At 39.1% G+C, this 23460-nt stretch overlaps 1 protein-coding gene and 1 long non-coding RNA gene across 2 annotated transcripts in view; one reads left to right on the top strand and one right to left on the bottom strand.

The window, feature by feature from the left end:
* LOC138783023 (dynein axonemal heavy chain 3-like) overlaps positions 1-23460 on the top strand; it is an 877176-nt gene that overhangs the window by 680908 nt on the left and 172808 nt on the right. The window contains exons 51-53 of the mRNA XM_069957145.1: positions 5045-5236; positions 11835-11968; positions 21128-21290. Of these exons, the coding sequence (XP_069813246.1) occupies positions 5045-5236; positions 11835-11968; positions 21128-21290 (489 nt within the window). The remainder of the gene's footprint in view (positions 1-5044; positions 5237-11834; positions 11969-21127; positions 21291-23460) is intronic.
* LOC138794950 (uncharacterized) lies at positions 1081-2432 on the bottom strand. The gene is made up of 3 exons (XR_011363541.1): positions 2194-2432; positions 1817-1963; positions 1081-1675 (listed from the first exon to the last, which is right to left on the bottom strand). It is a non-coding gene; the product is annotated as an uncharacterized lncRNA (long non-coding RNA).

Below are 23460 nucleotides of genomic sequence, written 5' to 3' on the forward strand. Positions count from 1 at the left end.
GCAGGACATCCAGCATGTGGTCATTATGTACAAAGTGGAGGATATATAAACGTACACACAATAAACTACATAATGTAGCGTTTACACTGGCAGATTGATGTGATGGATTTTGGATAAGAAATCCAGGAGATGACTGTAGACAAGGAACAGGTGATCAAGTAAAGAGCGAGATTTCTAATCTTTGAATACACTCTTCTGTGTTTTACAGAAAAAAAATGGATGATAAAATAATATTTTTGAACCGCAACCTAAGTAGACCACATCCAGCTGGCGCACCTGGGTGATGTGTGGAGGGATATATGTGGTGTGTTAATAGTGATTGTTAAGAAGTGAGATGGACTGTGGCACTAGAAGATATCAGATCCTGTTACATATCCCACACTAGAAAGTTAGACATATAGTGCGCACCCTGCTGGTCACTCCATAGGAAATGCACATGTTTTGATCACATCAATCTTTCAGCACACTAGGTTCAAAGGACTATACAATTAACATTAGCATGATGTGACCATGCTCGATAATTACTGGCCAGTAGTATATCGAGTGAGGTAATGTGTATTTTCGAACACTACTATGTGGGAACACACAACATGTTTTACATACATTGAAAAGGCAGACACATTGTTTAGTCGAATAAGAAAATATATTTGTTGTTTTAGTAAAAAGAGAATGAAAATTAAATATCAACCAATACATCGGGTTCAAACTACAAAAGAAAATAAAAAAACACACATCCCAGAGACAGGTGACATACATGCGGGAAAACATCAGTCCTGTGGCCGTGGCTCATAAGGGAGGCTGTGAAAGGGGCACGGGCACGGCGCCTTCAGGAGTCATGAAGTAGTCAGCAAAGAGGTTCCTGACCACTATCCCGCGGTTGAGTTGTCTCCCTTGGCCATAGTTGATAGGGGCACTAAAAGCTGGCAGTGTCTCCACGTTCACCTCCGGGGTGGGAGCATAGTCCCGAAGGTAGTTGTGGAGAACACAGGCAGCTTTAATGACCATGTCAACTGTGGCCAATTTCAACTGCAGGGCAGTGGTAAACACTCTCCACTGACTAGTCATGATCCCGAAGGCGCACTCCACGAAGTTACGTGCCCGGCTCAGCCTCCGGTTAAATAGTCTCCCCCGTTCATCCAGCCCTCTCCGTGGGTAAGGGCGCAGCAGGTTGTTCAGTAAAGGGAAGGCTTGATCCCCTACCATGACGAATGGAGCGGGATGCGTGGTACCCGGAAGAGGAGTGGGAGGAGGTAGAGTCACGTGATCTAAGAGTATGCGCCGCCCAAACTCTGATCTCAGTAGCGCCCGGGAGTCCCCAGTACTGCCATAGGAGCCGACGTCGATGGCAAGGAAACGATACGTGGAATCAACAACCGCGATCAGGACCACAGAAAAAAATTTCTTATAATTGAAATACTGTGATCCTGATCGCGGTGGTTGCTTCACACGTATGTGCTTACCATCAACCGCCCCTATACAGTTGGGGAAATTGGCCACAGACTGAAAGCCTGCTGCTGACTGCAACCAAATCTCCCGGGTCGGACTGGGCATCACGATGGGCTGCAAATGCTCCCAGATCACGGCGCACGTGCAACTCACAATTCCAGAGATGGTGGACGTACCAACCCTGAATTGGAGGTGCAACGATACATAACTCTCCCCTGTCGCCAAGAATCTGTGAAAAAATGAAAAATAGTATTTTATGATTCTATTTCACATTCAGCTACATATTAAATTATTACATATTTTAACACTATATTAGATTTCACTACAATTACATGAACAAATAGTTCGCATTAAAATAAAGCATCTTCACCTTAACGTTATGAGCAGACGTCCCACAGGAGGGATGGATTTCCGCATGTAGGTGTCCTGTCTCTGGAGATGTGGGGTCAAAATGGAAAGTAAATTATCAAAGGCCTCCATAGGCAGGCGCACGAAGTCCTGGAACTTGTCAGGATGTCTGCAACAAATTAAGAAAAATATTGATCACTAATATTACACACAAACACACATCATAGGAAGATGTCATACGGTTTACAAATGTTGAAATTAACATCAAACGTTGTAAGGATAAACAAAAAACATAATAAAATTATGGACTTTGGGGTAAACATTTGTGGACAGTAACCTTTACATTTGCAATATTACATTCAAAGATTTGACGACTTTGATGTATTCAAATCGACATACCGTCGCAAATCATCATACAGGCAACCAATGTGGCCCCGGGTCTCCCTCCGAACATTGATGGGGTGGACCCAATATCGCCGTCCCACCTCCTGCAGACGGCGCTGCTCTGCGTCTTTTTGCCTCTGAGAAGAATTTTTAAAAAATTAAATTTATTATTTTTAAGACATCTCAATTAGTCACAAAATTATTACACAGTTGCATTTAAGGACCTTTGGTCAACAGTACTTAAGGGAGCTTGCATAAACAATACTTTTAAATCAATGTTTTACGGATTATAAGCCTAAACAGTTTGTAAGGCTAGTTTGAAATAAGTTACATAAAGCTTTAAAAAAAAAAAAAAAAAAAAAAAAAAAAATATATAGAGACTTACACACAAACGCTGGTAATAATTACGCATCTTCCACAGGATCGAAAGCACCACGAGCTGGTGCTTGCGGCGCAGCCTCATACGCCGGGCTGGCCCATAGGGCGCATTATTAGCGCCATCAGACATCTTTTTTTTTATTTTTTTGCCATTCAAAACACTACAAGCATATGGGCGTACTTCGCGAGTGGGCGGAGATTTTATAGGGATGTGGGTGTGCTTATTTGGCCCGGGGGCAGATTCATGAATCAAATACATGCTTTTGAGCGGGGCCAAACAAGCCAAGACACATCATGACACTACGGCCGGACTCTTACGATAAGACCGTAAGTGGTTTTCAAATACAGCCGCCAGACCACCCGGAGATGTACGGGACAGAAATTTTAACGCCCGCACTGTTACTACGTGTGAAACCGGCCTTAGGCAGTGAAATCGGTCACACCCCTGTCTCCACTGAAATCATCTGCCGGTGGAGACTCTGGAGGCCCCCATATATCCTATACTATGAGCTGAATCCGACTTCACTACTAAATCCAGAATGATCAGAGCTTTTCACTAATAAATAATAAGCTTTTCACTAAAAATAATAACCTTTTCCAACAAAACCATAATTCAGTCTATACAGCTCCTCCTGATTTATAGCATTCTGCCGGCAGACTGGACAGAATTTTAATTGTGACGGGTTTTCTAGAGTTTTGCAGAAATTACGTATTGTGTTAAACAGACCCTGATTCTACAATGACAGGGACTGTTTCACAGGACTGGACATAGCTAATGTAGTCCCAATATTCAAGAAGAGGTCATCAGGGAATATCAAGCTTTCTATCATAAAAAATAAAGCTCCTTCATTTTAAAGATACATTAGATCAGTACATTATTTTGACCTTTAGATGAGAAAAAAAATAAAATGGTAGATATTGACTTGATCTTTGGCTAAGAGGATAATAAACCAGATATAATAAACACACATGGCTAATGGTAAAAGGATAAAGCTAAGATATTATTTCCTTAATTTTTTTTTTAAGCATTCCAATAATATACATATAAATTTGTAGATACAAGTCTACCTATATTTAACATGATCATTCCAAATGGTACAACATTAGCTATATTTGCTTATCACTGTCATAAGAACTTAATGTATAAGTTTAACTCATGCTAAATCTAGACTTTAAGTATATTCTCTATGGGTGCCGTCACACATACAAACTCTGCTACAGATACATTGCTGGTAAATCAATGTAACTGACTGAACACAGCATCAAATCTGCAGCTTTAAATCGGCAGCAGATCCTATATGTGTGAATGCAACCTTTAGAGGAATTTTTTTAATTGGTATAAAGCCAGCAACCTGGCAAGAATTAGGAATCGTCCTTGTAGAATGAACAAGAGTACAGAATTATAGACATGCAATTCATAGAACAAGGGTAACTTTTGTTATGATACTCATAGTTGTGCAGTATATATACAAATACACCACTGACATACAAACATTTACACTGGAATGTCATTACACTAGTGATAACATTTACACCCTGAATAGACCATATACAGGGAAATCATACCCCGAGTGTAACCAGAAATAATATCTGCAGCATTTTCTTTTAGCGGTGGGTTCTTTTTATTAGAGCCCAGCATTAATGGAAACTGCTGCAGAACATCTTTGGGATCAAGCCTGTCAATCACTTGAGACACTGCTGACACACACACACACATATACACCAGTGTTACAGACACTACAGTATATACATATATAGCCACAGATACATGCACACACTTACATGTAAATACACAGATACATACATACATACATACACTCACTGACAAATACATATATACACAGACACATAGGTACACACACTGACATATACATATATACACATACACATATGTACACACACTGACACACATACACAGCACTTACAGCTCCCAGGGTAGACACTAGAATGGAGTGTCCAGAAGGAGGTGTAAAGGACCTTTGATGACATCATGCCCATCTTTACACAGAGGTATTGAGGACCTTTGGGTCATGTGATAAGGTCCTTCATCCCTCTTCTTCTGTGCGTACAGGACCTGGCAGATCCTGCTCCTCTGTCTCTCTCCTTCTGATGTGCAGCCCGCTCACCCTGCACTATAGTAAGCGGGCTGAAGAGTACAGTGGCGGTTCCCTCTTCCTCTGCGGGAGGGGGGATGCGGTGGTCGGCTGTCAGTGGCATACCTAACATGAAGGCAGAGCAAGGCTTTCTGGGGCCCCCTTCTTGCAAGGGCCCCATAGCAGTAGCCTTCCCTGCCTTCATGGTAGCTACGCCACTGCTTACTCTTTTATGGCAGGAGATATTTGTTTACATGTTCTTACCAGGGTAGGATTACTTAGAACTGTATAGATAAGAGATTTTTTTAAATCAGGGAAATTAATACTATTGATATTGATACTAGTGATATTAATGCTATAAAGAAACTGAAAATTCTTCTATTACTGTATTATAGATGCGTCAGCTTTTGTCAGCTCATGAAACACAAAGTGAACGCACTCCATTAGACTTTGACACAAAATTTAAAGATTGTGTCAGAAGGAACCTACATGTTGTTCTGGCATTTAGTCCAACGGGAGAAGCTTTTCGTGACCATCTTCGTCATTATTCATCTCTTGTAAATTGTTGCACAATTGACTGGTTTCAGGTAAAATATAATATTTCATGATCCATGTCGGTAAAAGTTCCACTTTCTAAGTCCTTATTGAATACCACATAACCATTTTGAGAGAAATTGCATCACATCCTAATATAACAAGTAAATAAAATATCAAAGGTGTGATTAAAAGGCTGAAGGGATGTTAATTTTATTTAGCGGGGGGGCAATTTTGAAGCCTCTAATCACAAAGCTTGAGACGAACAAACCTTTTTTTTCCATTAAAGTTCCAGCACTTGTGACCTTTCATTAAAAAGTACAGCTAGTGAACCCAACAATAAAAACCTCTTTATGTCAAAAGCCTGGGATGTGGAAAGATATTAACATCACTGTTAGAATGGCACAAAATGATACAAAAGCTTCTTTACTGACCACTGGTCTTCTTTAAGGCTTTTTGATTACCACACACCATGTTGTCAGCTAGTGTAAAATCTAACATTCTTGCAATATAATGTTACTACCTTGTTTACAAATAAGCTAGCTCACATTGACGGTTCCTTTTTGTAATTCTTTTTATAACCCGTATGCCTTTAGGTAGACCTTCACACAAGGTAGAATAGAAGTTAAATATGGCCGTAATTTTCATTGAAAATAAAACAATGGGGACAAAAGTGGTAACTAATTAGCATGTTAATTATTTGGACGGTTTAAATCAATTTTGGCCATTATTCCATACTTTGTGTGCACAGCTGGCCAATTCCCCATTGACTTTGAAGTGCATTATTAGATTAACAGTACACCTGTATTTTAGCCTCAAAATTGTAGTCAAATTTTTATTTCATTTTACAGTATTTGAACATAGCCTTAAAGCAGATTGTAACTTCCTAAATGCCGTGTTAATATATGAATAGACAATACCTGCTTACAGCAAAGTTGTTAAGATGATACTAACTAATTCTTAAGTAAAGCTTATACACAGTAATGTACAGTACATCTTTGTATGCTACGAAAAGTGACAGATCTATTAGTTGCAGTAGAATTTTGTTGTTCTTATCTAACAGCTGTTTAAAAAAGCTGAAAATATACTAAATGTGCCTTACTAAGATAATAGATATAACATCTAAATGGCCAATGTTAACTAACTTACTGTCATGACAGTCATGATAACTGTAAATAATTCTTGAGCACCATCTATCATACATGTGATGATTCTTCTATGACGCATGAAGATCCAATGCCTGAAGAGACAACACAATTATGTCATTTCCTGTTATAATCTCAGTCAGGTGCAGTGATCTCACAGAAACATTATGAGGATCCTAATGACTACCTACATTGATGTCTCAAAGTATACATATGTATATGATACATACATACATACATACATACATACATTATGTAGATCAGGGATGTCAAACTAGCAACCTTCCAGCTGTTGTAAAACTACAATTCCCATTATGCCTAGACAGCCAAGGGTGTAATGGGAGTTATGGTTGTGAAACAGCTGTAGCGCCGCCAGTTTGACACTCCTGATGTAGATATTGGTGCAATGTGTAAATAAAGCTTTAAATTGAAAAGTCTACATAAGAAAAAACATATATATATATATATATATATATATATATATATATATATATATATATATATATATATATTCTCTGTCTGGTTGAACATTCTTGCATCTATAGCCTCTGCACTTTAGAATTTCTGTCATATGGATCCATAGTTTCCTAATAAAAGTCAACAGACTGATCCGTGCTCTCTTCTGTCATTGTTTTTAGATCAATTGTTCAATGATGTATTACTTTTCTTACTTCTGTTTTGTCAACAATCTTATTAGCAATTATCAGACATTCATCATCCTCAATTACAGTTTTGACATGTTTTTATCGCTTACATACTTTTATAGTATTTCATGCATGAAGGATGCTAAAGACGTATTGTGCCACAAATAATATGTATAATTAACATATTATTCTATTTTATATTTATAAAAAAATATCTGGCTCAAAATCGCCTATAAAATTTGACCCTTTAGTGAGGAAAACGGTGTTGTGTATGGTTGTGGGGGAGTTTTATCTAGCTTTCCAATTGTCGCCTAATTTGTGGCTACTGCATGTTTTAATCGACTGTCTGATATTTACTATTTTTCCCAGATAATCTTCAAATTGATCTGAGAATGAGATATAAGTAAATATATTGCAGTCATTGGTCTGTGACTGAATGTATTTGGAGACAAAAACATGCATATGTAACCAATAGAGATTAAATACAGCCTGCTAGTATGATTGTATTCACACCTGATTGGGTAGCCTTCCTCTCTCCAACTATCCATGAATTTTAATTGGTGACCATGCTGCTGATATTAGTAAAAGACAGAATCTATGGTCATCAGTACTCTGTGCAGCCAGCTACATTGCCCAAGTCTTAAGCAGGATAGTGTGGATAAGGAGAGATTGATAAAACAAAATATTGTTTTTTGCATGTGGAATAAAAATTGTGTGTACTACTAGCTAGAACAGGGGTGGGGAACCTTTTCCATGTCCAGGGCTGGTCGGGCCTTAATAAAATCATTTGAGGGCCGCACTCAATGTTATACCGTGCGCGGCAGTTAGTAGCGGGGGTTTGCAGCACCCGAACAAGGCAAAGTATTGTTCCCCTAATGCCCCTGCTATTGTAGTTAACCCTCTGTGATGCCCCTTGTACCTGATTTGAATCCTTAGTGATGCCCCTGGTAGCCTAGTTAACCCCCCAGCCATGTCCCTGGTGGCCTAGTTAACCCCCCCAGTCATGTCCCTGGTAGCCTAGTTAACTCCTCAGTCATGTCCCTGGTGGCCTAGTTAACTCCTCAGTCATGTCCCTGGTGGCCTAGTTAACCCCTCAGTCATGTCCCTGGTAGCCTAGTTAACTCCTCAGTCATGTCCCTGGTGGCCTAGTTAACCCCTCAGTCATGTCCCTGGTAGCCTAGTTAACTCCTCAGTCATGTCCCTCGTGGCCTAGTTAACCCCCCAGTCATGTCCCTGGTAGCCTAGTTAACTCCTCAGTCATGTCCCTGGTGGCCTAGTTAACTCCTCAGTCATGTCCCTGGTGGCCTAGTTAACTCCTCAGTCATGTCCCTGGTGGCCTAGTTAACTCCTCAGTCATGTCCCTGGTAGCCTAGTTAACTCCTCAGTCATGTCCCTGGTGGCCTAGTTAACTCCTCAGTCATGTCCCTGGTGGCCTAGTTAACTCCTCAGTCATGTCCCTAGTAGCCTAGTTAACTCCTCAGTCATGTCCCTGGTGGCCTAGTTAACCCCTCAGTCATGTCCCTGGTAGCCTAGTTAACTCCTCAGTCATGTCCCTGGTGGCCTAGTTAACCCCCCCAGTCATGTCCCTGGTAGCCTAGTTAACCCCCCAGTCATGTCCCTGGTAGCCTAGTTAACCCCCCAGTCATGTCCCTGGTGGCCTAGTTAACCCCCCAGTCATGTCCCTTGTGGCCTAGTTAACCCCCCAGTCATGTCCCTTGTGGCCTAGTTAACCCCCCAGTCATGTCCCTGGTAGCCTAGTTAACCCCCCCCCCCCCCCAGTCATGTCCCTGGTGGCCTAGTTAACCCCCAGTGTCTGCCCCAAATGAAAAAAATAAACATCCCACTCACCTTTCCTCCACTCCCACGCTGTCCAGGTCCTCTTCTCCCTCCTCTCTTCTGTGCCGGTCTTCTCCTGCAGGCGGCGCGCGATGAAATGACGTCATCGCGCGCGGCCCGCAGGAGTCAGAAGACGTGCGCCGCTCTGCGCCGCGCTGGTGAGGCAGGAGCCGGCATACAACACATCTTCCTGTGTCTGTGCCAGCTCCTGCTTCACCTAGCGCGGCGCACGTCACAGGAGGGCAGGAGTCAGAAGATGTACACCGCTCTGAGGGGAAGGAGCCGGCACTCACAGCATCCTCCTGGCAGCTGTCACAGACACAGGAGGATGCCGTGTGTGTCGGCTCCTTCTCCTCCAGAGCGGCGCATGTCACAGGGGAGCCGCGGGCCACATCCGGAGGTGTCAGGGGCCGGATGCGGCCCGCGGGCCGGAGGTTCCCCACCCCTGAGCTAGAACATAGCGTCAAAGCATATTTAAAGAGGTTTGCTACCTTATAGTAAAATAGTTCAGCGTACAGTATTAGTAGAGATGAGCAAACCGAACCCATCGTACCTGGCTCGTTTCAAACTTTACCAACAGTTCAGTTCTAAAACAAATAATAGTTTGATAAAAACTTTAACAAAATGGCAGTGTAAAATCTTTTTCAGGTGTTTTAAGACAGTGGTTGAGCAAGGGAATATTAAAGTATCTCCCTATTGATGGCCACTTCCCTTCTGTATAGTGTAGCAGGAAACAGTAAGTAGTCATCCACTGCTGACCAGGGATAATACGTAATTTTACACTGCTGATCCACTAGCGCCCACTTCTGTCCTAAAAACCTGAATTTCATGCCACCAATCCACCACGTCCATTGCTTTCCTGTGAGAAAGTGTCATTATACAACACTCATCCACTGACATAGTCAATACCATCTGCTACTGACAGCTAAATGCTATAACATATGTCAGATATGGTAAAAGTTAAATGCCCTGACTAAGGATTAAAATTTTTCACACAATATTTCCTTTTTTTCTCTGTAATAACTACTGCTACTTCCTATTCTCTGTAATACTACCACTAATATAGCTACAATAGTACTGCTACTATAATGCAGTTCAATTAGGCTTGGTTCGAAACTTTTGCTGTCCGTCACTGAGCCTGGATAGCTCCTCCATGCTCAGCCTTCTTATAGACAGAAACAAAATGTAAGACAGCGCTCCATAGCGTAATTCAGACAGGGCTGAAGTGGTGAAAGTAAGCACATAGAACTCTCACCTGGGTAGGTTGTGCTGATGTAAGGCACAACTCTTACTGATAGCATGTGAATGAACTACAGCCACTCCCGACTAATCCCCACAGGGATTAAAGACAGACAGTGTCCTCCTCCACTCCAAGGCGGGTAAAACAGGCGCAGGTCCAAGGGGTAATAGTGATATAAAATATCATAAAATTTATTAAAAGAATTATGCCAGCGACACAGCGCGTTTCGAGACCGGTCCGGACTCTTTATCAAGTGTCTAATGTCTTAGACACTTGATAAAGAGACCGGACTGGTCTCGAAATGCGTTGTGCGTTGTGAAGCCACCTTTAAAAGTTAAAGTTTCAGGACGTTATGACTTCCTTATATTATGAACAAGTTTTTCTAGTTGAAGTAATAAAAGTCTATGGGAGGGATTTATCATCTGTGCAATTTTTTTGAGCAGGAGGTGCTTTTTATGGGTTACGCAAAATTCTACGGTTGTGCAAAAATCCTCATTAGACACAAGTCCCTTGATAAATATTGCACAATTTATTCCTAAAATAGTTTGGCTAAAAAGCTACGCTAGGTTACATTTTTATGCAAAAACTGAGAATTCGCACAATCTTAAAAAAGTAGTTAATAGAAAACCACACCCCTCCCAGTGCAAAAAGGTGCAGGCAGTGGAATAAAATGTTAAAAAATTAAGTAATTCATGTGTACATCACTCAATGCTACTGATTTCATGGGGGTATAATGTGACCTGAGGAGGTATGAATTGGTCTAGGCTAAGATATACCCTGGGGTATAATCTAGCCTAGGCCACTTTAACCCCGGGTATTGTCTGGACTGGGGTATACTCTAGCCTGTTACACCGGAGTCCAAATATCACCTGGTGCCGTCCTTTTTATAAAAACGCTCTTCGGCACCGGTGGTGCAGTGTTGATGAGGTGGGGCCTAGAGAATCGGTTCCCTAGGCCAGCAGTGCCTCTCTCTTGCTGCCTGTCCTATGCACCCCTTGGGGTCATAGCTTATAAGAAAGAAAAGAAGAATAAGAAAGTCAGGAAGCAAGAAGAAAGAGATGCTGCCGGCCTAGAGCATTGATGCTTTAGACCCCTGGATTAAAAGAGTATTTAATTAAAAATGACGGCAACAGCACATTTTTGGACCCTAGGACCAGACGTGGGAGAGGAAGCCGAGCTAGGTTAAGAGTCTACAATAATATAACATGTAGGAGCCTGGTTTCAGTGGGTTCCCTTCTGATCATATACAATTTGGCCAGCAGCTGCTGCCATTGCATAATCCGTAGGATTATTAACCTATGCTCAGATTGTGGTTTTAAATGTGTGTTTTTTTTGTTTCTTATTAAGTCTACTTATAAAGGTTAGTCCAAATCTGGTAGGAGCTTGGAAAACTTAGGGTATTTGGTAGGATCATTTAGTTGGTTTCTAGTTGTTTCGTATTTTGATTTAACCCTCCAACCCTCCACTCTTTCCCATATATGTTTTTGTCTTCTAGGACCGGACATGGACACGGTACCAGTGGCTTGGGAATGGAGGGGGTGGGGGGAGAGTAAGGGGTGCCCACAGATTTTCTTTAAGATGTAGAGATGAAGCATTTATGGTAGTAGGGCAGCTAGTGGTCTAATTAGATGGTTAAGATCTTATATTTATATTTAGAACTAATAAAATTAACAACATGAACATTTTCATATGTAAATATTTGTATCTAATTTTGCACAATTGTGCTGAAAATCTGGTGATTGTACTTTGTTTCCCTCGGAGTATAATAAACATTTTTTTTCTCCAGGCATGGCCTGAAGACGCTCTCGAGAAGGTGGCAAATCATTTTCTTGATGATGTGGAAATGTCACAGGAAATCAGGAATGAAGCTGTGTTCATGTGTCAGCACTTCCATCAAAGTATTGTAGCACTTTCTGAAAGGTATTTAATTAAAGTTGCAGCATGAGTGTTTACCAGAACATATTAAACTTTGCTGCCAACTATTTATACTCTGATTGGTGCCTCAAAGCAGAGTTCTGTAGCAGAAGGCAGAATAATGAATAGCAAATAAATGCAAGATGCAAAAAAGTACAATTCAACATATATAATAGATGCTGTACCGCTTTTCTAAAACTTTTACTGTAGTAGCAGGGCATCTTAAATAAAATACGTGATATTTACTTTATACCCAGAAAGTTAGGTTTTTAGTACATATTTCTTTTATGTTTGGACAGTTTCAAAATAGAGGTAATTTTAGTCTACTCCTTTGCAGCTATTCACACAAGCTTGTATATCACTTCTGTATGCTCTATTTATTTGCCTTTAGCAGTTTCCATTCTTGGGTCCTACCAGTGACTTTCCATACTCAAATGCCTCAAGACTCATGTTAGTGCAGATTAGAATGACCACTCAGCAGTAGTGCAAGGACATCATACAAGGATGCAAGGGTGTATTGATGTCAGAAGCAGTAATGCAATATAGCAACTCACAATTAGTTGACAGGAACCAATGGTAGTAGTAGTCAGAAGGATGTCTCAAATGGAGTAGGATGAAAGGCAACAAATAAAACAGGACAACATTGTCTAGTGTGGAATAGGCTGAGAGCATTATGTTCAAAGAACTCAGTAAGAAAAATCTCTGAAATCAAACAGAGAACCTTTCCAAGTAAAAGCAAATCCTTTTCCAATACCACATACTGACCTGCACAGCATGGAATAGACAGAAAATCAGAGCAACAGGCATAGCGTACATGCAGAGCAGTAAGACCATAAGCTGAGTTTAAAGGCAAGTGAGTGGATCCTTGAATTTATAGAAGAGAGACGGTACACCATTTGGAGTGTAATTTGCTTGTGCTGATCTTTATTGATCCATGCTACAAGAAATGTAACGGTACTGGTATACAAGGCCCTTCATGAGGCTGCTAGATCCCAGTCTCAAGAGTGGGATAGTATGTAGTACTCACTCTTTTGCTAGCTTAACACAGTGTATTATCTACTGATACAGTACATCATAGCAATTAGTGCTGCCTGATTACGTAAAGAATGGATCCTTTAAAAGGCTGAGGAATACCACAAAGCCAAACCAAAAACACAGGCATTCATATGTTACTAGCTTTATCTTTACATGCAAGTAATAATGACATGATGGGATTTCTCTAGACCAGGACGGGACATGACAGGATTTCTGTGTAACAACCATGCATTGTAAAATATTAAACTGTGACTTAAATGAGTTTTCCGACTTAATCATCCAAAATAAAAATTGCCAAAACACTTAGCCATACTCCAGCATTCATAATGAGTCATTTGGTGTGAAAATAAATCTGTTATTTGTCCTATAAGAGCCATTTCTTTGTTGGTCAGCTCTAGTATCAAGACCACATGCTGCGGCAGCTGCTGCGGCTAGCTCCATGCACAGTGTGGCTGGCTCCCCTCTGCTCTCTCCTCCCCCAAAATTCTGCCCCCACTGCCCATATACTTCTCAATGCCCACCTCATGGCTATGTTCACACAACGTCAAAAATATTGAAAAGGCGGACGATTTTCATATTTAAAATAAGGTCAGTTTTTGCCGAGATTTTAAGCGGCACTATCAGCAGGTTTGGGCCAGTGAACCTGCTGATATGAGCCAGACACTATTTACCTCCGGATTCCAGGGCTGTAAGTCCTATTCCTGTGCGGTCCGGTATAGTAGCGTTTTCAGCTAATTGCTGATATGCAAATTAGCCGGTCCGGAGCACTTGGGGCGTTCCCCATGCTCCCAGAGCACTTGCTCGACCGCCCTAGCCTGCCTCCTCCCGTCCCACCCACTATGCATATTTATATATGCATAGTTAGGCCGCTTGTTACAGAGCATGTGCAGGGAGCAGCCAGTTACAAGCGGCCTAGCTATGCTCCGGGAGCATGGGGAACTCCCCAAATGCTCTGAACCGGCTAATTAGCATATCGGCAATTAGCCGAAAACGCCACTATACCGGACCAGACAGAAATAGGGCTTATAGCTTATATATATACTGGTGGTAAATTGCGGCTGATAGTGCCGCTTTAACTAACTGCAATGGCAATGCATTGAAGTCAATGGGAAGACAAATGTCAAATGCATACAGTGTATTAAATAACGGTTGTTTTTGTCGCGGACGTCAAAATAATGAAACACGATCATTATTTTTGGATATCTTTTGCAAACAGCGGACGTTTTTTTATTAGTAGTTCACACAGTTTTTCTTTTGTCACTGTTCTTTCTCCATTTTTACTATTAGATTTAATGGACTTTTTAATTAAGCCGCACCCAAAGGCCAATTAGTAAAACCAAACTAGAATAATGTACAAACACCAGTCATTGCACTAAGGGGAGGCAAGGCTGCCAAATGACGTCTGTTATTTTAGACTCAAACTAACGGACGCCATTTTAAACAGATTTGAAAAAAAACATATGAACATAGCCTAACCCTGTTACCCTCTTCTGTGCACACTCTGATGACATCATCACAGGTCCTTACAGATAGCATAAGTGTAACTATGTTTTTCTAAAGGCTGTGTACAGCCCTAACAGCCATAGGACTACAGACACATTAGTATAATCTGCCAATTTTGCACAAAGTCGAAGAAATTGTGCAATTGTGCAAATCAAAGCAAAAAGCGCAGAAATTTTGCACATAATTTGCAGATTATAGCAATACAAGTAATGTGGGTGAAGTGTTATACCTGTTCTGGGGGCCCTGAGCAATTTCCCAGGTTGCCCCCCTCTATCTAAAGCGGGGAGTGTCGCCAATGACAGCATAGGCACGTTTCAGACCGGGGCATCACTGTGACAACCCGTGTTCCTGAAGTGGCATCCACAGAGCAGTTTTGTGGCTCTGAAAGGTTACCAGACCCATTTCTAGCTAGAGACCGGCCAGGTCGGTGATATCAATGCACTACATGACAGATCCTTGTTATAGAAGCAAATTACATATATTCAGCATGTGGCAATACAGGTTTATTGCAGGTATTTCAAAATAAGTTGGAAAACCTCTTTAACCCCTTAAGTTCAAAGTAAATTTTCGTTTTTGCACTTTTGCTTTTTCCACTTTATGTTTAAAAGGCCATAGTGCTTGCATTTTTTCACCTAGAGACCCACATGAGCCCTTATTATTCACGAAACCAATTGTACTTTGCAATGACAGGCATTATTTTTCCATAAGATATGCTGCGAAACTAGAAAAAAATCATTTGCGCTGTCAAATTGAAAAAAAAAAGGAATTTGTTTTAATTTCGGGGAGTTTTGCATTTACGCCGTTCGCCCTATGGTAAAAATGATTATGATTACAACGATATGTAACATGTATAACTTTTCTTGTATCTGATGGCTTGTAAAAAATTCAAACCATTGTTAACAAATATATGTTCCTTAAAATCGCTCCATTCACAGGCTTATAACGCTTTTATCCTTTGGTCTATGGGGCTGTGTGAGGTGTCATTTTTTGCGCCATGACATGTACTTTCTATCGGTACCTTGATTGCGCATATACGACTTTTTGATCACTTTTTATTACATTTTTTTCTGGATTTGATGCGACCAAAAATGCGCAATTTTGCACTTTGGAATTTTTTGCGCTTACGCCGTTTACCGTGCGAGATCAGGAATGTGATTAATTAATAGTTCGGAAGATTACGTGCGCGGCGATACTAAATATGTTTATTTATTTGTTTATTTATTTATATTTATAAAATGTAAAAGGGGGGTGATTTGGACTTTTAATAGGGGAGGGGATTTTTTTATTAATAAAAAAACATTTTTACTTTTATTTTTACTTTAACTAGACGTCCCCCTGGGGGACTTGTATATACACAGCATTGATCTCTATACACAGCAAAGATCCATCAGATCACTCATAGATTGCTATGGCCTGCTGCAGGCCATAGCAATCTATTGCCGAGCCATGATCCGCGTCATTCCGATGCTGAGGCCTGGCATGGGCAGAAGAACAGATCCGTCCCACTAGACACCAGGGACAGGGAGAGCACAGCATCTAAGTGTAGCTGTCAGGTTTGACAGCTGCACTTAGAGGGTTAATTAGCCGGCGTGGCAACGGGACCTGCGCCGGCTAATAGAGGCACTGCCCGGCTGCACATGTCAGCCGGGACCAGCGCCGTTCAGAGCGGGGTCCCATCGGGACCCCGCTCTGAACACCCCCCCGCAGCACCATGACGTATCAGATACGTCATGGGTCGCTAAGGGGTTAAGTAATTCACTTCTACCATGTTTCTTTGTTACTAAAAGGTTTACCATAGGTGTTGGAAGTCATTATTCATAATAAATCTTCTTTGAAATAAAACATCAAAACATAGAAGATTGTCGGCAGAAAAAGACCACTGGGTCCATCTAGTCTGGTCTTTTAGATATATGTATATCCCAAGCATGTTTAAATTCTGTTATTGTAGATTTACCAGCCACATCTGCTGGAAGTTTGTTCCAAACATCTACTACTTTTTCAGTAAAGTAATATTTTCTCACATTGCTTCTGATCTTTCCCCCAACTAACCTCTCAGTGTGTCCTCTTGTTCTTGATTTCAGTTTTTTACTAACAACACTTCCCTTCTGAGTCTTATTTAGTCCTTTAACCCACTTAAAGGTTTCAATCATGTCCCCCCTTTCCCTTCTTTCCTCCAGACTATACCGATTCAAATCCTTAAGTCTTTAAAAACTTTAAAAACCATAAGATAGATTTTATAATGCTTTAAGTTTACAGGTTAGACACTTTTAGAAAGGTATATTCACTACCTGTGAGCTAGTTAATTAACCCCTATTATTTATTTATTGTTTCCCCGAATGTTTAGTAAATTCATGCTATGACGACTAGATTCTATGGTGGGTGAAATTTCCTGCTCACATTTTTGTTTCTTCCAATTTTATTTTATTTTGTTTCTTCTTGTTTTGCTATATTTTATAAGTGATGATCTAAATTGGTTATTCAGATTATATAGGACTTTAAATGTAGTCGAATAGCTCTGTACATCACTTCCCCTCATTTTTACAAAAACTTTATGAAAATATGGGCTTTCCATATTTACCACATGTTTTGACTTATTAAAAAATACCATTAAATCCGAGATTATGTGTCCTACATTAATAACAATGGATCTTGCACAGAATATAGGTTCAGCTTAGTTTATCTTTGGTTCCTGTCACTTTCTAATTAAGCTTCTCAATTTGATACCACAAATTCCCATTCCTGCAATAAAGATGACCAATCCCTTTGCCTGGGACAACTCTATCTAATGAATGAAAATCTCTCTGTAGACAATGTTCTGTGTGCCTTATATTAATATACCCATTGCTTAGGCTAAGCCTGGCTGTCCCTTGTGTATTGACTATTTTCTGTGAAAGGGGCTGAAAACCCTGTCTGTCTAATAATATTCTCATACTTGTTAAAATCCTCCTTTCCTGTGGTACATACTTTAATGTGATAGTAGGCTGTAAGATTTCATGTAGACAGTGACATCTTTGATTTTCTTATGTATTTTTTCCTTCTATTGTGCTAGTAAAATAAACTCCAGCCGGCTAATCACTCCAAAATAACTTCATAAAGCAAAATTTCATTTTATTGAATAAATTTTCTTAATTTATTTAAATTTCATAAACTGTAAATTAAAAAAAGAGATCCATATATTAACCACTGTATTAGGAGATATTAGTTCTGATATAGCCTTCAGCTGACTAAGTGTATCCTTTTTATTGTTTTAAGACTAGAACTAACAGTACAAAAATACGCTAAATAGAACAATAAAAAGTAATACAAAGACCGCAAAATAAACCGCCTTACCAGTGTTCCTGCAGTGGAACACTGGATCATCTGTCATTGATGTAGATTTAAAAATATAGAGCAGTGCCATTGTAGTGTCTTACTGTCTCTAGCCCAATTTGGTATTTTGTGATGTAATAAAATAATAGTCTTTTTGATATGCAGCCAGTTGTTTCTTTCTATCTTTATTTGTGTTTTACCATATGTAGAAAAAACTGCCCAACAAAAGTTGGATTTTTTTTTGCCTTGCTAGTTTTTTTTCTCCTGGCTTTGTAATACTTTATTTGGTAAAACGGTGAAAAAAAAGCCCTCTTATAACTGTCACTGAAAATTTTTTTAACATTATGGGTCTTAAAAGCGGACGAGGAAGAAAATGTCAGCCAAAAATCTAGCTTTGTTGGAGTGAGGAAGATATCAAAATAAGAAATACAGTACTTTCTTTCCCCTCCTTTTGCACACAGAGACAAGGGAGGCATGAGGCTACTAGAAGGGACAGATGAAATTTGAAATAGAACCATTTAATATTTTCTGACAAGTGAAAAGTGAGGCAATTCTAAAAATATTTTGAAAAAGTGAAAATAAAATAAAAATAATATACATATGAAATTTAATTAGGTGACACATTTACTTTAAGCATTATGTCTTTAGCTATTTGGAGCCAAGTTCATTACCTATACCTGACAACCTGTTGTTGACTTGTTAGTATATTGCTTACATATTCTACATTATCTTGGCTTGGTAGGTTTCCAGCATCCCTTTTGTGAAATGAAGCCCTTAATAAGAATGCTATGGCAAAACACCTAATGATATTCAGCTATGAGGATTCAATAACTGGACATTTTGTTGATTCATAAGGGATGCATTAGTCTGAAATAGGGGATAAACTATCTATTTGATTCTTTTTAAAAATTAAATATTCACATAGACCATGACTTTGGATAAAGGTTTCTATCAAATTCAAGTTTCAAATACAGAAACAAGTGAGCAGTAGCATTGGATAAAGGGATAAAGGTTTCTATATATTTTTCTTTCATGCAAGTTTACAAATAAAATATTTCATACAATACAGTGCATAATTAATTGATTAAAAGTTTACAAAGCTTAATATTATACAGATAAAGATTCATGTGTGTCCTAGGGCCCAGCAAAGGGGGGGGGGGGTAGAACATACAGTATATATAGCTTTTGCATAGGCACTTCTAATTACCAAGTATGTCTACTGTAATAATTATATACGTTAGAACCGATAAAAAAAAAGCTATAAACCACAGCAGCAAGTTATCCAGTCCTCTAACACTTTCTGATAGGGTTGTCTTCACCAGTTTTGTCTGGGGCCTCCTATTACATTTTGTGGGTCAATCCAACCCTCCTTCTAGTTTCATATTGGAAGTGGTGTTAGAATTTTAGCACTGATCACCACTTAATCATCTACTGGTAAATTGTGGTTCCCATCCTATATTGGCTGTTTATGGTTGTCTTACGCTATTGTCATACACTATGATTGTCTTACGCTACTGCAATACTGTTAATATGATCCAAATATGGCCATGGGACTGGTGGCTTATAATCTGCCATGGTTTTTAAGAGACAATCATGATCTGAAAGGGTAATAGGGCCATTACAGTTACCCATAAAGAACTAATATGTTCCTGGAGGTCTATAATATGGAAAATTAAGAAGAAATCTTTTCTCTGAGTATTATATCCGCAGTTCCTTGTTAGCAAGAGAAGGATTATGGGGGCTGCAGAAGTTGGATGCAGCCCTAAAGAGTCCTGGAAAATATTGATACAAGTTATGGCTAGGTTTTTACTATGTAAAAATGACTACTGTCTTTCATAATAATGGCTGTCATTGGCCACATAATCTCTGTTGCCTTTTAAGTAATGGATGTTATTTGCACAATGCCAGCCTTCATTTTCAGGCTGGGTTCACACTATGTATATTTGAGGCTGTATTTGGTCCTCATGTCAGGTCTTCATAGCAACCAAAACCAGGAGTGGATTGAAAACACAGAAAGGCTCTGTCCACACAATGTAGAAATTGAGTGGATGGCCGCCATATAACGGTAAATAACTTCCATTATTTCAATATAACAGCCGTTGTTTTAAAATAACAGCAAATATTTGCCATTAAATGACGGCCATCCACTCAATTTCAACATTATGTGAACAGAGCCTTTCTGTGTTTTCAATCCACTCCTTGTTTTGGTTGCTATACAGCCTCAAACATACAGCCTCAAATATACGTAGTGTGAACATAGCCTCATAGTGTAAACCTAGCTTGTGGCTGTATCCATGTTTTCCAGGCAGCTTTAGGGCTACATCTAACTTCTGCAGCCAATGGTAACCAAATTAGACACCTGCTAGAGATTCACTCATCTCTAATCAGGAGCAATATGAGCATAAAATATTACTTTTTTGAAAGAAAACTTTTTTGGAAAAAATAACTGCCAGCAGATGTGGTCGGTAAATCCACAGTAACTGAATTTTAACATGTCTGGGATAAACATATAAGAAAATAAATAACTGACTAGATGGACCAGGTGGTCTTTTCTGCCAGCAATCTTCCAGTATGCTACCTGCCATCCAAGAAAACCAATCTAAATGAAAAAGTGCTAAACTGGAAAAATCCCAGCTTACAATAAAATGAGTATGGGAAAGAGTTAATGTTCATTAATGCCATGAAAGAATTTTGACCCTCCATTCACTTCAGTCCCTCGCTCATTGCTCTGAAGCCAGTTACAATGCAGATTTGGAAACTTTTCTGCTCTATTACCATTCATTCTGTCATATTATAGTAAGATGAAACTCTGCAAAATATACATATACATTTCATTCTGTAGAATATTTTGCATGTTAATAGATTTTTCTTCATTTTTTTCTATTGTGTCTTGGAATAAATCTTTCTATTAAACAAATAATGACATTTTTGTAGCTAGCAGAAATGGTGAGCTGAATAGCCATTATACATGCTATGCTTTTATAACTAACATACTTCTATCTTCCTTCTAAAAAAAAAAAAATTGTTATTGGATCTCATACAATATGCATGAGCACGAACAACTGCCTTTTACTGGCCTGACCTTGGAGCTGTTCGAGTGGAAATTTGTTTTTTTCCTTTATTTTTTTTATACCATGAAAATGCCTTTATAGTTTTGGTTTCCCGTGAAAGCTGAAACTCATTTTGGGGAATTGATGAGAACAAATGTGTGTTTATGTCTCAAAGCGCCAAATAAAGCGAAAAGAACAAAATCTGTTATTGTGTACTTTATCAGTCTGATGCCAAGTCTTATGTCATTCCATTTTTAATTGCTGACAGGGTTTTCCAGACACTGCAGAGACAGATATATGTCACATCAACATCATACCTTGAATTAATCAAGACCTTTAAGAATCTATTAGAATGTAAAAGGCTGGAGTTGTTAACCAGCAAGAACAGATATCTGGTTGGGCTTGAAAAACTGGATTTTGCTTCCTCACAAGTAAGTAAAGATGTATTTGCAGCTGATCAAGGTAATACTCTTCCCACTGTTTCTCCTCCAGAAGTACACATTAGGAATTAAGCTTCCAGAAAGCATGTTATGAACATGGATTAAAATTACCAGTAGCCTACGGTTATAAAAATTCTAAGCAGATGGGCCAAATTTCTCCTGTTTTTAATTAGATTATAATGTACTCTCATTAGTAAACAGAGCAACCAGACTGACACTGAAGTCGCAGGAGCAATTTTAACTTCCTCCAATGTAAATGAAAAATAAACTCGTGTGATGGCATTACTTGTTGGGAAAGCAGCGTGAGTCACAGTCGCTTGTTACTACTTTTGGATACCATGCAAAATAAAAGTTTTCAGACCACAACAGTTACCGCAGTGGATAGGGATGGCAACGACCCAAAATACATCTGTTTGCACTTTCTCAGTGGAAGTAAAGAGTTTATTAATTAAGCAAAACTAACTATTTTCCCAAAGTAAAATGCACATGTATAATAAACCAGCTTACATGTGCCAAACTTATTTTTCCCTTTAATGTACCTGCCACCTTTGTAATTCTTGCTTCCATTGTGAGGACAAAGCGCCTAGTGAGCATATAAGTTAATGGATATTGGCACAGCATATGAAATGACTGTCATCATTCCATAAAAGTAACTAAGACTGTATTTTTAGCGTGTTATAACTGTTTATTTTGTCTATTATGAAGATACAATGTCTCTTATTTTGTCATATTAGCAGACTGTATTACCCAGGTAGATATACTCAGTAAGTTCATGAGAATATGCTCAAGCCATGAAAAGTAACCAATGAAATCATCAAGTCATTAATGTTTAAAGAAATTCACTGCACCGTCATAAAGAAATGGTCTCTAAAATTTACTAGGTTCTTCCTGTCAAGGAAAATTGGCCATCTGTCCATCAGCATGGCTGAGAACAATTTTATTCAGTACAAATAGGCTCAGTTTTTTTGACATGGTATTTCAATTATCCTTGAATTTTGAAGTGTGTCCATGTCAGTTTGCACTTGGTGGACATTTTTATCACTATCACACAAACATTCCCTGTAATTCTGCCATTTCTGGTATAGCATTAAGTACATCACATCGATGTTGATGTATCTATCTATCTATCTATCTATCTATCTACATTATATTATATAACTGTAACAGTGTTATACTTAAGTCACTTTTGGTTTACAATATGTAGTTACAAAACAATAGTCATGCTACAGAATTCTGTACATTTCATTTGATATTCTTACTGGCTCTAGGAAAGAGCTATGTGACAAGCCCATGACTTTGTAATGGTGTAAATACTAGCACAGAATCCATTAAGGTTAATAGTTACTTGCTGATATGTGAAGTGTAATCTTTTTTTCAAATGGATCAATGCAGTAAATAAAGTTAATACTCAGAAAAAAAAGTGTTATCATTTTTGACCCCATTTATCCGTTCACACGGGACATCCGTTGTTTGTACAGCTTGTGAACATAGCCTAAATGGGATTCTATTAAAGACACAATATACAGTATTAACTATGCTTCTTCTTTTGTTTTTTTTATTGGCAACATCAAAAACAAAAAAGGACAGGATAATTATCTTCCCAGTCCCCTACCAACCATGTTTCAACCCACACGGTCCCCCACTGGTCTCTTCTTCCTAGTTCCTCTCAATACAGAAATTAATTCTATTCATATAAAAAACTTAAAGTGATGTACCTGATGGTACATTCGCTTTAAGCAGCAAATGAACAGTGAATTTGGGGCCATATTGTTATGACTAAAGAGCTAGGTCATAGAATATTTAAAACTTGGGTATGCAGTGTTTATAATACCAACTAGTCACATATCCATGGTGAATCCTTAGTAACATATGTTATATGCAAATGTCCATGTGGATTGTGCTGTCAATCCACCCAGGGGTGAGTTGGAGTCGGCAGCATATTTTGATTTTGTTACACATTCTGATACATGTAGATAGTATTGGAAACATAACATTGTTGTGCATTTTCAGTGGCGAATCTGCCCCATTTTTGTCACATGTTTAATACATGAAGTAGAGTTCCATGCAATTGGATAATTAGAAATATCACATGAAGGTAAATGTTATAGGTTCAAGTCAAAAATTGCAAAAAAGTTGTTCTACATGTAAATCCTGAGATTTT

Source organism: Dendropsophus ebraccatus, chromosome 1, assembly GCF_027789765.1.
Source record: "Dendropsophus ebraccatus isolate aDenEbr1 chromosome 1, aDenEbr1.pat, whole genome shotgun sequence".
In the NCBI taxonomy this organism is placed as follows: domain Eukaryota; kingdom Metazoa; phylum Chordata; class Amphibia; order Anura; family Hylidae; genus Dendropsophus; species Dendropsophus ebraccatus.